At 31.6% G+C, this 17,642-nt stretch overlaps 1 protein-coding gene across 1 annotated transcript in view; it reads left to right on the forward strand.

Moving 5' to 3' along the window:
* LOC129220050 (dynein heavy chain, cytoplasmic-like) overlaps positions 1-17,642 on the forward strand; it is a 135,385-nt gene that overhangs the window by 14,297 nt on the left and 103,446 nt on the right. Inside the window, exons 4-12 of the mRNA XM_054854389.1 lie at positions 339-594; positions 1,790-1,976; positions 4,043-4,263; positions 5,958-6,008; positions 6,573-6,742; positions 6,823-6,979; positions 8,112-8,203; positions 8,280-8,583; positions 13,932-14,087. Coding sequence (XP_054710364.1) covers positions 339-594; positions 1,790-1,976; positions 4,043-4,263; positions 5,958-6,008; positions 6,573-6,742; positions 6,823-6,979; positions 8,112-8,203; positions 8,280-8,583; positions 13,932-14,087 — 1,594 coding nt within the window. The remainder of the gene's footprint in view (positions 1-338; positions 595-1,789; positions 1,977-4,042; positions 4,264-5,957; positions 6,009-6,572; positions 6,743-6,822; positions 6,980-8,111; positions 8,204-8,279; positions 8,584-13,931; positions 14,088-17,642) is intronic.

Genomic DNA, 17,642 nt, shown 5'->3' on the forward strand with positions numbered 1-17,642 from the left:
TTTTTATGTTGAACTCTAAAAAATTCAAAAAAATATTATGAGTTGTTCATTTACTGATCAATCTACGTGCCATAACTACGTGCACCAGTGTCAAAATCAGTGCACCGGGGAGCGAATCTTCTACGCTTTCCTCGGCAGGTAAGGGGCAAATTAATTTCATACTTTTTAAAAACTGAGCTTCTTGTTTTGATATTAAAATAAAATATCTTTGTTTTAGAAGCATAACATGACTTACAATTGTACATTTTCCCCATGGGTTTTTGAATTTATAGCAAATACACTTTTACTCATGTGGTTTTTCTTAATATTGTTTCTCTTGTGTCTTTTTTTAAAAACAGAGATGGAGATAAAATGGCGCCCACTGTTGAGAAAAAGATAGCTGAATTGGAGATGGGTTTGCTTCATTTGCAGCAGAACATTGATATTCCTGAAATAACTCTTCTCATTCATCCAGTTGTTTCTGCTACAGTAAAAAAAGCAAGTGAAGAAGGCAGAAAGGCAACTGTAAATGATTTTGGTGACAAAGTTGAAGATTCTACATTCTTAAATCAATTACAGAATGGTGTAAATAGATGGATCAGAGAAATACAGAAGGTAATCTATTCCTTTTGCCTATTCAATAAAAAGCAATACAGTGATCCTCACTTATATGAATCATATGTTTTTCAAATAAATAATCAAGTGTGTTTTAGCGATGTGTGTGTTTTTTTTTTTTTTTTAGTTAGTGCTCTTTGAATTCTCCATTAATGTATTTACTAGAAAGATGTGCTTAACTTCACTTAACATATTGCTATATTTGTATATTATGAAATTGTAGGGGAGGTGGGGCACGTTGGACCAGTCTCAATTATTTCAATACTATTAATATTTTTTATTTTATTTTATGACCAACAAATAGCACCTATGGTCCTACAAATCCTATAATGAAATCATATGGTACAGTTATATTGAACCAATTTTATTCCAGAAAGTGTTATTTCAGTAGTCCTGAGTAATTTTCAGAAAACTGTAACTTATTTTTTTTTTAATGATTTTCATCAAGATGGGGGGGGGGGGGGGGGAATTGAACTCCTTTCTTACAGTAAGTTCCTTTAGTTCAATGTAATTGGCAATTTTTTCTTTTTTTTCAAAAAGAAAAAAAATATGATATTACTTTTTCAGACCAAGAAGGTGGGGCAGGTTGGCCCAATCTTTGTGTGGTGCTTTGGACCCAACCAACCTATCCCACATAATTTAAAAACTTTTTTTTGCTCTTAAACTCAATAATTATAACAATATTCTATGATTTTTCTTTTGATTAAAAAAAAATAATTGCATAATAATGGTGAGTGCTTGATATTGATCTTTAAACTTGATATTTTTCACTCTGCACAAAACAGAGAATAAGGTAGTTAAAAAGTTTAATAGAATTTATCACTAAAATTATAACAAATATTGTTCGAGTTACTTCCCCCACCAGGCGGACCAACGTACCCCACCCGTGAAGCACATTGGTCCACTTTACTAGGTTCTGTTAAAAATTAATATAAAAAAAAAATATCAAATCAACACTTCCAAAAAAATCTGTGTGGTTGAGAAGTGTTTAGTAAAACTTAATGTAGAAAATGGAACTGCTCATTAAATTTTTTGATGAGGTAAAAAATGATAAGTAAAAAAGCAGACCAACATGCCCCACCTCTCCTTATGTTAGTTTCCTTTTAAAACTTTTCTTATTCAGTTTTAATTCTCTTATATATTCCTTCGAATTTCGTCTCAGCATGTCTTTCAATAATTTATTTAATGTTTTTAGGTCACAAAACTTGATAGAGATCCATCCTCTGGGACAGCCTTGCAAGAAATTAGTTTCTGGTTGAATTTAGAGCGAGCATTGCTGCGTATACAAGAAAAGAGGGAAAGTCCAGAAGTTGCTCTTACACTTGATATTCTGAAAAAGGGAAAACGTTTCCATGCTACAGTCAGTTTTGACACAGATACAGGTTGGTTATTTTTTTCATTCGTAATGCTTTCAACGCGGCCAACTTAGTGATTACCATTACACATTTTTGCGGCAGTTCTGATTTGTACAGTTATCGAAATCTTATTGCATTTGCTTTTGTTACACTTGCTCATTTTTTCCAACTACATGGTTTTACTGCTTAATAAACTAATAAATTCATGTTGACCATTAGTTTTTCCTTTGCTGATAACTTGTACGCTCATTTTTCCGCCCCGATTCCAAAATTTCTATCCAATTGCATCCAAACTAATTCAAGTCAATACCATTTGCAAAATTTAACCTTACTGCTTACCGACTTACCAAAGATGTAGTTAAAAAAGATTTTGATGAAATTATTAAAAATGTTTAAGGTGAAGCTAGACTTCCAAGGTCAAGAGAATTTCTTCTCAGAATAATTTTGGCAGAACTCTGGAAAATTTGGATTATTCAAATGCAAGGATTATTTTTTGCAACATATTTTTTGGACATTGTTTTTTTCAGTGGTTGGGTAATAAATTGTTATAAACAGATAAATAGAGCAATAAAACACAAAAAGATTTTTCGAAAAATTGAGCTTACAAGTATATTACATGCAGTTAGTTGAATTTATAGGACTTGAATTTGTTTTCATAATTAAAACAACATATTCTTTTTACACTTGATTTTTTCCCAAGTTGGCAATTGTGTGCCTCTTCAAACAAAATGTTTCAAATTGTTAAAAAAAAAAAAAAAAAAAAAATTAACAGTTTCAGTGATTAGTAATATTATTACAATCAAAAGCATTTACTTTTCTGCAGAAATAGCTTATATATTCAACAACACAGTATAAATTGTTAAGTATATTACATTCACATGATTTTCCAGTGCAGTCTATTGCATAAGGGCCATTTCACGGTATTCCAGACAAATGTCGAGTCCATAACATGACACTTTTTTTGCTCTAACTATTTATTTTACTGTTTGATTTGCAAATTATTTTAATTTCAGTCTGTGTCTTGGTAGGACAAACTTAAAATTAAATTATATGCTTATCAAACTGTAAATTAAAAAGTTATGGCAAAAAAGGTCATGTTACAGACTCTGCATAGTTGTCCAAAATATCGTGAAATGACCCATAATGTTTGACTTGTGATTATGTCAAGGATGAAAGAGACATTCATGTTATTAATAGTAAGATTATAATGGACCATTTTTTAAAATGTTATTGTTAAGATGAAAGTATAAAGTGATATTTGCATGAGAAGAAAGTAATAGTTTGTCCTTCTAAATGTAGCAGTAAGCTTCTTTTTGTACAATTAGAAAACTAGAAAATCATAATCATATTCAAAATTACTGAAAAATATTGAAAATCACTGAGAGGGGAAGAACAGAGAGAGAGAGAGAGAGAGTAGAAAAACAAAATTCAGACAAAGGTTGATTTGTTTGTTCAGAGAAATGCCTGGAAAATGAATTTTTTTGGAGCATTATTTAATTTTTATTCTTTTTAACAGTCGGTTTTGAATTTGAGATAACTCTATTTTAAAGATGGAACAACTTTAAATCCAACAATATGTTCAAACCAAATCAAGTCCAATGTTCAAACAGAAATTTTTAAAGACATTGAAGTTGTACATATCAAGGTTTTGAATTTTGATTATAACTGATTTACTTTTGACATTTATGCACATTACTTCAGTTAAATATGTTTTTTATGTAGTTTGTTTTGAAAAGTAAATTTAGAGCATGCTTGTTAGTACTGAGAGCTTGATATTCTGAAATCATTAAAAGATATGTAGAAAAATAGCTAACAAAGAGTTTTGATTTTGACTTTATAAAATATAAATTGACATCCTGTTATACATTTTAGTAATTTTATGTTTCAAATTTACACTATGTTGCTGCTAATGTGCTTTATTATTTATGTATAACATTATTTGCTTATTTCTGAGACTAACCTGATTTTCTTAAATTCATGTTCTAGTTATTGCTGCTTAAAATTAAAGGCTTTATACTAATTACCCCCCCCCCCCCCTCCCAAACATTACAAATGGTGTAGTAAAAGGTTATAACTTTTGTCTTTTGTTTTAGGTCTTAAACAAGCTCTGGCTACAGTTAATGATTACAATCCTTTGATGAAAGATTTTCCATTGAATGATTTATTAGCTGCTACAGAACTGGATAAAATTCGAGCTGCTTTAGGAGCCATCTTTTTCCACCTGAGAAAAATCCGGAGCACAAAATATCCTATTCCAAGAGCATTAAGATTGGTGGAAGCAATATCTCGTGATTTGATGAATCAGTTGTTGAAGGTTAACTGTAAACCGTTTATTCTCAATTTTTGCTGAATTTTCATTCTGAGATTTGAAAAGTTTTTACCTTATAAATTCTTAAATCATAATTATTATAAGAGTTAAATTTTTTGAAGTTATTTTTATTTTATTTTGTTTAAACCATCTGTGGCTGTTAACTGGTTTGCTTCTTAACACAATTTTTTTTAATGCCATTCACCTTTTTACCCCAAATGCCACCTTTTGTGGTTGCTTGACTAAATTTGGTATCAGTATAAAAATCTTTCTAACTCTGTAAATCTGCCTATTTATATTTCTGTAATTCATCTATTTACATCTACCTAATTTGTAACTCTCTATTATTTAATCCACTGGAACTTTCACTCTTCAGGCCCATTCCACAGAAAATGTTCATTTGTCCCGCTCGTAACACCTCATATATTTCATTTAAATACTTTAAAATATTAATGAACAAATTTTTTCTGAGTAAAATTTTTTCTGCTTTTCAAATTACAAGCTTATGTGTGGTTTCTACAGCAAAAAAAAATTCGTCACCTTTAAATTTATCACTTTTTAACCAAATAAATGAATTGTCTTGTGCGGAACAAAGGGTTGCCATTTTTGTGAAATGGCCCTATATTAGTTACATGATGTATTTACTGTCAAATCACCATAATTAGCAGTCTTATAACCTGAATATTCCTTTATCTCGATGTTTTCATTGGGTTCTAAACTCTTGAAATAGCTGTAGGTCTAAAAACCGTGACTGTCAGTCAACTTTGCTTCTATTTGGGACAGGAATATGTTCAAGGAAGCACCACTGGCAATTTTGCAATGTTGTGGCTTTAAAAATGCACTTTTAGACAATCTTTTGTGATAATAAGAGCAAGAGAGGTTAGGAGACCTTCCACTGGAAATTTTTGGAAATTGTAGTCTCAAGATGTAAATCCTGGCAATTTTTCGAAATTGCTGTTTTAAAAAGTGCATTTCAATCGATCATTGGTGTTGTTAGGAATAGGAGAATTTTTTTCAGGCCTTCCCCTGAAAATATTTGAAAATTGAAATCTTAAAAACGTGATTGTATTGGCCATCTTCGTAATGAAAATAAAAGTATGGGAGTTCAGGGAAACACCTCTGGCTATTTCTAGAAATTGTAGTTTAAAAAATGCAATTTTAGACTTTCTTTGGTGATGTTGGACAGATGTGAGATACGAGCCTCTGTAAGTATTTTGAAAACCCTTAGCTTAGACAGTCTTTAGTTTGTTTGTAAGAGAACGGGTTTGGGGGCCGACTCAAGTAAAATTTTCGAAAATGAGACCTCAAAGCCCCATTTTTGGGCAATTTTTAGTGCATTATGTCTTTGTAACTTTATTTTTAATATTAATAAAATTGAAAATAAACGAACATCTTAGTCTTTTTGCCACCTCTTTAACAGTACTTTCGCCCGCGACAAGTGTCCCTTCAAGACCCCTCTTAATCCTCTTAATTTTTTAAAAATTAATTTAATGAAAACTTAAATAATATAAAAAATGATGATTAGCTTTGGATAAAGTACAAATTTTTCATATAAACATGTACCTTAGGGGGAGGGGATAACCCCCTGCCACCCTCCTTGCGTACGCCACTGTATATATTAGTAATTGGAACTTTGTAACATTCTCTATTGCTGAACTGCAGATGTTTTCTCTTTCTGAATGTTTCTTCCAATATTTCAGGTTCTAGGAACAAGGAGACTGATGCACATTCCTTTTGAAGAATTTGAAAAGGTTTGGAACACTTTGTGTCCTTTAGAACTTAACTTTTTATTTTGATGACTTACAATTTATATGATGTACTTACATAACCTATTGGGGCTTCTAGGATGCTTAGAAAGTACTTACTTTTATTTTTTGAGATTCTTCTAAGATGCTTAAAGTGCTTAATTTTACTTTTGTGTATGAAAATACACGATATTCTGTATAAAGTAGGAACTCTTTTATTTGGGTAAAACTACACTGGTACTAATGTACTAAATGTACTGGAAATTAATTTTTAGTGAACTAAACACGTGTTTTACTGAAATTATCTCATATACTAATATTTTTCATTCTGTAAAATTTTGATTAATTTAAAATAAATTTTGTATGTTATTAATTTATCTCCCCCCCCCCCCCTTATTTTTGTTCATTTAATTGTTTGTTTTTCTAATTTGTCTTCTTAATTTATGTGTACATTCAACTATTTTAAAATATTATAATATGGATAGATTTAATAGCATCAATTTAGCATACAATTATTGTAATAGAGCAGAAGTAGTGTATTTTTGGTAAAAGAGTTTTCTATTCATTTAGGTTCTGAACTCTTGTTTTGAAGTTTTTAGTACGTGGGATGATGAATATGATAAATTACAAGGTTTACTGAGAGATATTGTGAAGAAAAAACGAGATGAACATATCAAAATGGTGTGGCGAGTTAGTCCAGCTCACAAAAAATTGCAAGGCAGAATGGAACAAATGCGAAAGTAAGGAATCTTTTATTAAACATTTTGTTACATTGAATAAAAAACCACACTTTACTTACTTTCAATGTTTCATTGCATAGGTTTCGTAGGCAACATGAGCAATTAAGGACTGTTATTGTTCGAGTTCTGAGGCCATCTACAATTCCTAGGCCTCAGCCCACAGGAACTCCAGTTGCAGAGGATCCTTCAGAAGCAAAAAGTGATTCTCTTGATGCTGCTGATGTGAATGCCATTGAAGTAAAGCAATCAATACATTTTGTTAATCTCCTTATTTGGCTTGTATAAATCCTTTTAAATTTCTGCATTTGTTATTTATCTATTGTTTCAAATCCTTTGGAATATTCAAATTTAATTAATTATTCCTCCCCATAGGATCAGCGTTTGATGAAACAAATTTCCCATAGATTTGAGCAGAACTTGTCCTTCATTATGTTAACGTAACTGCCTCTTGAACTGAAATTTTTTTTTAGATACAAAATATTTTATGTTTTCTGTTTGCATAGAAAATATACCTGTTTCAAATACAAAACTTATGCCTTTCCCCTTGTATAATCTTATATTCACAGCCTTTCATATTTTTAACTTTCTAGTTTCTCTGTCACAGCCTAAGTCATTGATTTTGAAGACTTGGCCCTTCTTTTGTTGAGAGAATATAAATGCACGTTGGAAAGTCTAATATATATTATTTTGATTGTCACTACATCCTTCTAGGTGCTTAGCATGCACATTTTTGCACCACAATTGGACTCAATGCACGAACACTGTTTTATTACATTATAATATATTGTCATCATTTCAACAAAAATCAGTAACTGCAAAAGTCTAGCTTTGAAATATTGTGTTTTTTTTAAGTTTTTGAATTGTTTTGAAAAATAATACAAATCATGTAACAGATCCTACTTTCTTGCTGTAGGTTTACCAATTTAACGTATAAATTGTACAAATAATTAATAGCAGGAAATAACTAGTTCGGGCAAACCTAACTTGGCAACATTGTGAAGGCTATGCAGATCCTAATCCATTACAATGCTGCCGGTTAGGTTTGCCTCAACTATAGTTGAAAGTTTTAGCAGTCTAAAGCAGTCTATCAAATGTGTTTTGCCGACTTAGTGACTTTTGCTTGAAGCTGACAATATGTTTATTTGTTTTAAAACATACTCCATTATGAGCATTTCAATACTTAATTACTGAATGGAGCACAAGTAACATCTAATATAGAGGGTGAAATATTTAACTTGATATCAGTTTGCTTTGAAGAACTTAGGAAAAGTTTAAGGTGTTTCTTTAGTTTCAAAAGCAAAGCTTAAGTTGTTTATTTTGTTCATCTTGTTAATAAAAGAAAACTTTTGTTTCGTGTCTTAATTACTAGGAAGTCAATTTAGCCTATGAAAATGTGAAAGAAGTTGATGGACTAGACATATCGAAAGAAGGAACTGAAGCATGGGAGGCATCTCTGAGAAGGTAAGTTATTTCAACTAAAGTAGCATAGTTTTGAAGTTGTACGTTTGTATTTAAACTTCATAATATTTGTTTGTAGGTATGAAGAACGGATTGACCGAGTGGAGACTCGTATCACTGCAAGGCTCCGTGATCAGTTGGGGACTGCAAAAAATGCCAATGAAATGTTCCGCATATTTTCACGTTTTAATGCTTTATTTGTTCGACCTCATATTCGAGGTGCCATAAGAGAGTATCAGACTCAACTGATCCAACGTGTGAAAGATGACATAGTGGCTTTGCATGAAAAATTTAAAGTCCAATATCCCCAAAGTAAAGCATGCCGGATGAGTAAGGTTAGAGATCTACCTCCAGTTGCGGGCTCTATCATCTGGGCCAAACAAGTAAGCCTTAGTTTATTATCACTGGGGTAGTTTGAAATATATTTGATGTATACTTGCATGACAATGGGCTTCCAGTGAATACAAGCACTGGTGCATGTTTTGTTTTATTTTGTGGGCTGAATACTATAATGAGCTAACTACAAATTTAACAAATTAGAATGTTTTACTTTTGTTGAAGATTCTTGTTCAAAAGGAGGCATGAATATTTCTAATTAAATAAAACTAAGAATTGGTAGTTTAATAGTATTTAAACAATTCTTCACATTCTCCAAAAATAGTGGAAAAAGCATAAATTTATGGAGTTTTCTCGAAGCAGCAGGGGAAAAAACTGAATTATAATGACCGAGTTGTAGTATTCACCCCCACAATTTTATATTTTTAGACATTAATGTAACACATTGACATCAATTTTCATTTGGAATGATGTCGTTATTTTCAAGTGTATTAAATAACATTTATTACTTTATTGCATGACAAGCCGATAACGTTTGATTTAAATATACTAGCTGCGTTGCCCGGCTTTGCACGGTCCCAGTGGCGTAGCTAGGGAGTGGCAAAGGGGGCAGTCCTCCCCGGGCGGCACATTTCGAGGGGCGGCAAAATTAACCCTTTTGAGGTTGGAAAAAAACGTATTTTTCAAATAAATAAATTATAGTTTTAATCTGCTACTGCAGGCAAAAAGAAAATCTTCGAATTGTAAGTCTTTTGTGTCACTACCAGATTAAAATTACTTACATACAATACTTTCTGATTTCTTTAAAAAAATTTCAAAAGTCTTCCTTGATAGCATATCAATACAATTCCTTGTTTTGTTTCTGATGGGGCAGCAGTGGACAGTCATGGGACCAATGTTTGTTTAGACTGTAGAAGTTAACTTCAGGAGGAAGAAAGCAATGAAGTTTTCCACTTTTCACAGTAAGAAAGAGTTAACACTGAATTTTAAGAGATATTCTTGAAAACCTCCTTTTGGAACATAACCTTTTTTTTTTAACTTTAAGAAAATGGTGACAAGAGTGAGAAAGGGAGGGAGGGGTGAAAAATGGTACACGAAACAATTTATTGCTTATCACACGGATGGCTTTATATGTTGCAGGGTTTACTTCGATTTCTCATTCATTTCAAGAGTTCTCTATTTCGAAGAAGTAAAAGGGATTTCTGTTTTTCGCTTTTGAGAGTAGAAAATCTATCCGATAACTTTGGATCACATAATAGTCGATTCCTTATGGAAGGTGAGCGAATTTCATTTTTTAACATTTGGTTTGGTCCCTCAACTTGGCCAAGCATAGTCTAAAATTTTTTTTTTAGCGTATTCAGTTTCAAATAATTCCGGTTGGGAACCTCTCCCAGTTCCACTCTGTAGTCTAACTGTTTGAAAGATAGCTTCAAAATGTTTTTAGGTAGGAGAACTCTCTAATCTTTCATCTCTTTTTCTGATGTCACCAAAGATAGCTTAGAAATACGGTTTTGGACCTCAATGTTTAAAAATTTATGGGTAGAACCCCGAATCCTGTCTTATCCTCTAACGCAGCAAACACAGCCAAAAAGTGCATGTTTAGGACTTTAATTTTAAAAATTTTCATGGAGAAAAATCCTCTCTCTCTTCTAAGGGCTCAACATGTAGCCTGAAATTACGTTTTTAAAACTTTGATTCTTCAATATCAATTTTTGAAAATAGCATTTGAACCTTAACTATGCTTTATCTCCTAACGTTATCAAAAATAGCTTAAAATACGTTTTTAGGACTTCAGCTTCAGTTTTGGAATTTTTCTGAGAAAGATACTTTAATTACCCTCCCCCCCTCCATCTAATGTCTCCAAAGATTAAAACTGCGTTTTGGAAACTTCAATTTTGAAATTTTTCCGAGGAAGTGAATCTGAACTCCTCAGAACTTTTCCTAACGTCCCCAAAGATAGCCTAAAATTTCACTCATAAAAATGTGTGTCGGTGGGAGTGCTCGCTAATTCTTCCTTTTCAAAGATAGCCTAAAATGAACTTCAGCTCAAAGAAAGTTTTTGGGAGGGAAGCCTCTCTCTACCCCCTTTTGCTCCGAACGTTATCAATATCATACAAAGCCTAAAGTCAGGTTTCAATTATGGAAAGTTTCCATTAGAGAGCCACTTGGCTTCACAACATTTTTGATGCCATTATATATTAGGGAACCCTTTAACGTTACGAAAGATAGCCTAGAATTGCATTTTTGAGTCTTTGGTGCTGAACAAATTTCAAAGAAAGAAGCCAAACCTTCCCCAATCCAGTAAATCAGCAAAGATGCCGTTAAATTTAAAAAAATATTTCAGTAAGGAGCCTCAGTGCCTCTCCCTCCCCTAACGCTTACAACTGTCTTAGAATACACATGCAACTGCGTTGCCAAAGAAAGCGTAAAATTGCATATTTCAGAGCTGAAAGTTTTCGAATTGAGTATCCAACCATTCCCGATTTTCTTAACCTCTTCACAGAGAAGCCTAAGCTGCATATTAAAACATTGATTTCGGAACATTTCTTTGAAGTGCCCACTGATCCCCTAACGCCAACAAAGAAACACTAAAGAAACTTCAGTTTTGAATAAAATCGAAAGCAAACTCATCTTGCCCTTTCCCTTCACTTTCCCAAAAACTGCCCCAATATTCGAAATTTTTTACGTAAATTTAGCAATTTTCTCCAAGTGTGGCCCCGTTCCCCCTTCTTTTGTAAGTACGTAGAAAATAATTACGCCTTTTTTTCTTTAATTAAATTTGTAGTTTTAATTTCAACACTCTTGACAGTTTAAAGTGTTAGCTATTCACAACAAAAGGGCGGCAAATTGAGAAACCGCCCCGGGCGGCAAACACTGTAGCTAGGCCACTGCACGGTCCACCTCGAAAATAAAAGTTATGTCAAGTGACGCAAGTTCAACACTCAGGCTTGAACCAAAAAAAAAAGTCAGTGAAATTTTGCAGCAGATTGGGGACCCTCCCCCCCCCCAAAAAAAAACATTTTAAATCACCTGATTAAGCCTCAAAACAAAAACAAAAATTTCACCTGTTCATATTCGAGAATAAAAAAAGGCAACATATCTTTCGTCTGAATGATTTTCTTCAGCGCTATAAATTTTAATAAAAGCATTGTTGCGGAAAGTTGAGATGAAGCACTGAAAAATAATTTAAATGGAGGAAAGCCTTTGAAAAATAGGGATTTTATGTCGAAATTTAAGTGTCCTAATTGATAGTTTTTAATTGATATCTCCGCTAATTATTATCGGAGGATTATGTTAAATAGCCAGACATGAAGACAGGAAGATTACGAATCCATCGATACCTGGTTCGATGGTCAGTTCACTGTCGTTTGGGAGAAGAAGCTTGGACATACATAGATACATAGATACGCTCAGTTTTTAATTATATAAGAAATTCATTTGTTTATGTGTTCTCAATTTTCACAAGCTTTACTACTGTATACTCTGATTATTTAGTCAGCTGAACTTATTTGCATAGGAGTTCCTTACAAGCTCATTTTTTCTGTTCTTTTTTTTCTTCAAGTTTATGTGAATGTTTACATGTTAGACAAAATTGAATATTTTTGCTTTAAAACAAATTCTGAATCCTATGAGGCTTCCACATTTGTTTCATTAGAAAGTAGGTTCCAAACACATTACTATTCATTTTTAAAATTCTTGAATTTCTATCCAGAATTTATATTGAGTGAAAATAATAAACCTACATTGCCTAAAGCAAAAAAAAAAAAAAAAAAAAAAAAAAAATATATATATATATATATATATATATATATATATATATATATATATATATATATATATATATATATATATATATATATATATATATATATATATACATATATTGCTTGCTACTGAAAATATTTTTTAGTTTGGTATCTCCAAATAAAAGCAACTTATGTATGGAACCTTTAAAAACACAGTCCTTTTCATTTTTTACACTTAAAATTCTTGAATTTTTATCCAAAATTTATAATGAGTGAAAATAATCTACACTTATTGCCTAAAGCAAAAAAAAAGAAAGAAAAGAAAAAAAAGAAAAGAAAAATTATGTTACTTGCTACCAAAAATATTTTTCAGTTTGGTATGTCTAAAAGCAACTTATGTAACGGAACCTTTAAAAGCAAAGCTTAAACTTATTTTTAATATAAAGTAAGATTCTAATTTCTAATTCAATCCAAATCTAATTCAAGTAATGGTGCAACTTTGCTTGCACTTTAGAAGTTTTTATGCTATTTCCTTTTTTTACCACTTTGCCATTATGGGATTAGATTTTTTGTATATTGCTTTTAAGCTTCATACAGGGAATGATAATGTATTTTGAAATGATTTTAACTTCAGTTTAATTGAATGAAAATGTTTGGTGTTTTTTTTTCTGCTGTAAGTATTGTATAACATCAAATTGTTGACCAAATATTCAGTTACAAAAAATTAAAAAAAAATAAAGAACAAAAACATATGAATGAATATTTAATAATAATTAAAAATAAAATTACGAATTCATTATAGGACAGTAATAATATAGTAAATATTTGCACACTTTTTAACATTTATAATATCCTACACTAATATCAATATTACGAAGAGGTTGTGGGAACTGTTCACTTGTGCCCCTAGATGTTGTGTTTACAAGTGCCCTCCCTATCATAACTTAGAATTAGCTTGCAAAAGGATTTTTTTTTAAATTTAATTTAAAAAATTGAAACATTGTCATAAATTTACTTGTTTGTTCATATAATGGTTAGCAATAATTAAGGGTAGCTTTTTAGTTTAAAATGTGTTTTCACGATAAGAAGACAGAGATAAAAATTCTAAATAACACCATCTAAAGCAAAGAAATTGTCACTACAGAAACATAAAATGGCTCACTGCTCTAAAAGTTTGGCCAAGAGGTAGGACTGGTACAACCATTACGTGAAAATTTTTCAGGTTTTTTTACTTGATGGTATTATTGTAAAACATACCATGTTCACATCTGTCCTGTGTTCACTTATGCCCCTCTTTCCTTACATGTTTCATTGTTCTGGAACATTAATCATGATTAAGTTTTTTGAAAAAATATTTATTTTTAAAATTAATTGCATTGTTGCTTATCTTCTTTTCAGAGTATTTCAAATTATTTTGTGTTATACTTCCAAGAATGTGCGTTTTTTTTTTTTTTTTTTTTTTTTTTTTTTTTTTTTTTTTTTTTTTGTTCATTTTAATTCATTAATTTATGAAATTTTTCTTCAATGCTCAAACCATTGTTTGTCTGTAGTTGTAAAATGCTCGCAATTTGTAATCATGTAATGATTTTTGCCTTTTTTGCTTTTACGATGTATTACTTTTTTTTCATCTTGTTGATATTTGTTTCTAGATTGATAGGCAACTGTCAGTATATATGAAAAGAGTTGAGGATGTCTTAGGTAAAGGATGGGAAAATCATGTAGAGGGTCAGAAGTTGAAATCCGATGCTGACAGTTTTCGTGTCAAGCTAAGCACACAGAGTATTTTTGATGACTGGTCCAAAATGGTAAGTTGAAAGTAAATTTACTTCAATTCTGATAGCTGTATGTTTATGCAAGGGCTGAAATACTTTTTTTTTTTACTGGAAGAGAGACTCTCTTCTAAGTTTAACGTTGGACAGGATTACACTTTTTGAGGAAGAAAAATGACAATATTGTTTGATGATTTGCCTGTTCTGTGTATTTCCACATTTTAAAAGTTAGTGTTAATGTTGGTTCATTTTCAAGGAAGATCTTAAAATGTTCCACTTTCCCTGCAACCATCTTAATGTGACTTTTTCCCCTGTTATTTTATTTTTAATTTTCTTCCTTACACTATAACTTTTGGAAGAGTTCATATTTTGGCATTTGCACAAACTTTTCTTCATAAATATATTTTTTTAAATTCATTTATTAAATATTTTAACAGTATACTTTCACCCGCCTCAGTTTTACAATTATTTATGCCAAATTTGAATGCATCAGAAAGCGACCCTTGATTAGGTGACCTTTGTGATTGACATATTTTTTAAATGCTTGGTTAAGATATTTTGAAGTTGAACTCTAGATTTCTATTGACAAATCTATCTAGATTGGACTACAAAAATAACTACTCCTCATTTCCTTTTTTATTTTTCATTCTAAAATGAAAGTTGTTAAAATATAATGACACCTACTAAGAGCGCTGTTTCATCTTGTAAAGATGGAAAGAAAAAGAGAAAGTTTCTGAAAATTTAAGAAAAGCTAAAGATTATGTGCTTGAACAACTGTAAAATGCATCAAAGGTATAACAACAATTTAATATGAGTGAATCGTCCATATGTACAATTAAAAGTCAAGGAAAGGAAATCCATAAAATTTCATGGAGTAGTATCTAAGAAAAATGTAAAAATTATGAAAATGGAAGCTGCTCTTGTATTGTGAAGTTAAGAAACCAGGAAGAGGGGTGTTGCCCCAGATAGAAACGTTATAAAAGAACAAGTGAAGCAACTGTATTGTGTATTGAAAAATATATAAGAATAACGGTTTGATCTCTCATCATAAATCATCATCATCTTCATATTTTTAAGTTACAAATATCATTACTGGATCTTCTGTACACTAAAATTATAGTGCATTTGTTTTTTTACTACATGCTGTACGTACTGTACTGGTTTATTTTATATCTTTCTTCCCCTTTGATCGTTGATTTTATGCATGGTAGCAGTATTTTATGTTGAATAAAACTGTTTTTTAATGTAAAATACTAGGAGGCTCTGCTCGCTACCCCTGCTCGCCAGCGCTCACCAACCGGGGAAGATTGCTTCGCAATCTTATTTGATTCGCAAAGATTTAAATCGTCAGTTAGAAAAAAACAGATTAAAAAAGCATTATGAGCTCCCTTTGGATCAAAAAGCACCCTTTCCCCGGGTTTCAAAATAACTTGTACCAACTTGCAGAGCCGTAAGGGCTAAGGGGCTTCTGAGCATTGCAAAACTGCAGTTTTGTATATTCATGGTCTCAGTAATATATTATGCTCTTTAGCTTGGGGCTTGAATTGAGTTGAGCCTAAGATTTTTAGTTTGTGAATAAGGGAAAGAAGAAACATGCGAATCGAAAAGACGTAACTATGGCAATGCCAAACAAAACATCAATAGTTTTAATGGAGACGAGAATTATTCGAACTTGATTTTTAATGGCTTATAACTTTTTTTCCTTTGGAGATAGAAGCTCAGTTTTTCAACCAAAGGTCGAGTTAGATCTGGAGTAAAAAAAAGCCACTCTTTTCAGTGGTGTCAAAAAGAAAACTGTAGTACAATTCCTTCGCTTTTTACTGATAGAATTAATGAAGTAGTGCCTAAGTTTTAGCTAAGCCTAAAAAAGTTCGAGCTAAAAAATGCAAATAACTCCCTCGTATTTAAGTTAGAGCATTGAAACAATATGCGTAGAATGCGGAAAATTCTACCCTTTCCAACAATATATAATGTTAATATATGCAAGTAATTTTTCACCCCTTTAATAGTCAATAATAGGTAATTTACGCAAAATTTGAGCTTAAAAAATTAATTATAAAAAAACTAATTCGAATTTTAAGAAATAAAACCCCAGGTGCACACCCCCCGGGGCTCGAAGTAATTTTGTACAAAATTTCAAGGCTGTAGGTGCTATGAGGTCTCCTGGACACAGGTTCGCCACAGACTTTGTTCCAGAATTTCTTTGAAACCTTACTTTTGTTTACTATAAAGAGATAGATAAAAAATTAGTTTTTTTTTTAATGAGATGGTGTTTACAAGTGTATAAAATAATTGGGTAGTTTTGTAAAAGTTTTTACACATTCCCTTTTCCACAAGGCGAAATGCAAAGCATTAGAAATAAGTGCTTTTCGTTAAATATATGCTTTCAGTTTTTTTCTTTCTTTCTTTCTTGTGTGTGCAATATTTTTTGGTAAGTTAATGAATTTTATCTGTGAGCTTCAGTATAAATTTGTGGTGCTTGCTGCTGTAGTGCATAGTTTCTGCCCTCTGGTTTGTAACACAATTGCTGTTTTACAATTTTCAATACTTTTAATTTTAGCAAACAAAATCCTGAAGTTTTAATCTTTACTAATAATAAAGCTGTCTCTTACTAATAATAGTCTTTACTAATAATACTGCTGTCTTTACTAATAATAGAGCTGTCTCTCTGTCTGGATCTCTGTGACGCGCATAGCGCCTAGACCGTTCGGCCGATTTTCATGAAATTTGGCAAAGTTAGTTTGTAGCATGGGGGTATGCACCAAGGCCGTATCCAGAATTTTTTTTCGGGAGGGGCCCGGATTAGCACATTGCCCTAACATACACACACACATAGTATATATAGACACACCAAACACATAAAAATGTTAACATAGAAGACTTTTTGTCTCGATTTTTAATGATTCCACTGCTTCGACTGTTGTTATTTTAATTTCTTATTACTTTTCTTATTCACCTTGTTGTGGTAAGGATAACAGGAGAGTGTCCCTTTAAGTCGGGTGTAGAACATCCATAATTTCAGGGGGTCCGGGGGGTCTTTCCCCCGAGAAATTTTCGAAAAAAAAAATCTTTATTTTGAGTCCTTATATTAGGTAATTGAGACTACAAAAATATGAAAAAAAAATAGGCAAAAAAAGTCTTTTAAAAGTTATACATTCTTTTGCAAATCAAGATCAAACAAAATAAAAATTGCTTGTTCGACAAATCATGGAACTTAATGGACAGAGAGGAAAAACGAGAGAGGAGAAAAGGAAGCGCTTCGTCATCTGCTCATATCGGCTTTTAGTAAAGTTTGTTTTTGATAACTTTTTTTTTTTTCATTAAATGCCCTACAGTATGAAAATTGTACAAAATAGTTTAAAAGAAATGGTGTAGATATTCAGAAAATAAGAACGGAAGAGTAATATTCTGGCCATTTGGACAATTCATACTTTATTTTCTTGATAAGATACAAAATTGAAGAACTTTTCAAGGAATTTCAAAATCTTAAATAATTTTCAAAGACTCTCGAACAGTTGAAATTATTTGAAGCTCTTTATTCACACTTTTCAGAAGTTGATTGCAGTCTTACAAAATGATTATAACTTTGTA

The sequence above is a fragment of the Uloborus diversus genome, chromosome 4 (assembly GCF_026930045.1).
Source record: "Uloborus diversus isolate 005 chromosome 4, Udiv.v.3.1, whole genome shotgun sequence".
In the NCBI taxonomy this organism is placed as follows: Eukaryota; Metazoa; Arthropoda; class Arachnida; order Araneae; family Uloboridae; genus Uloborus; species Uloborus diversus.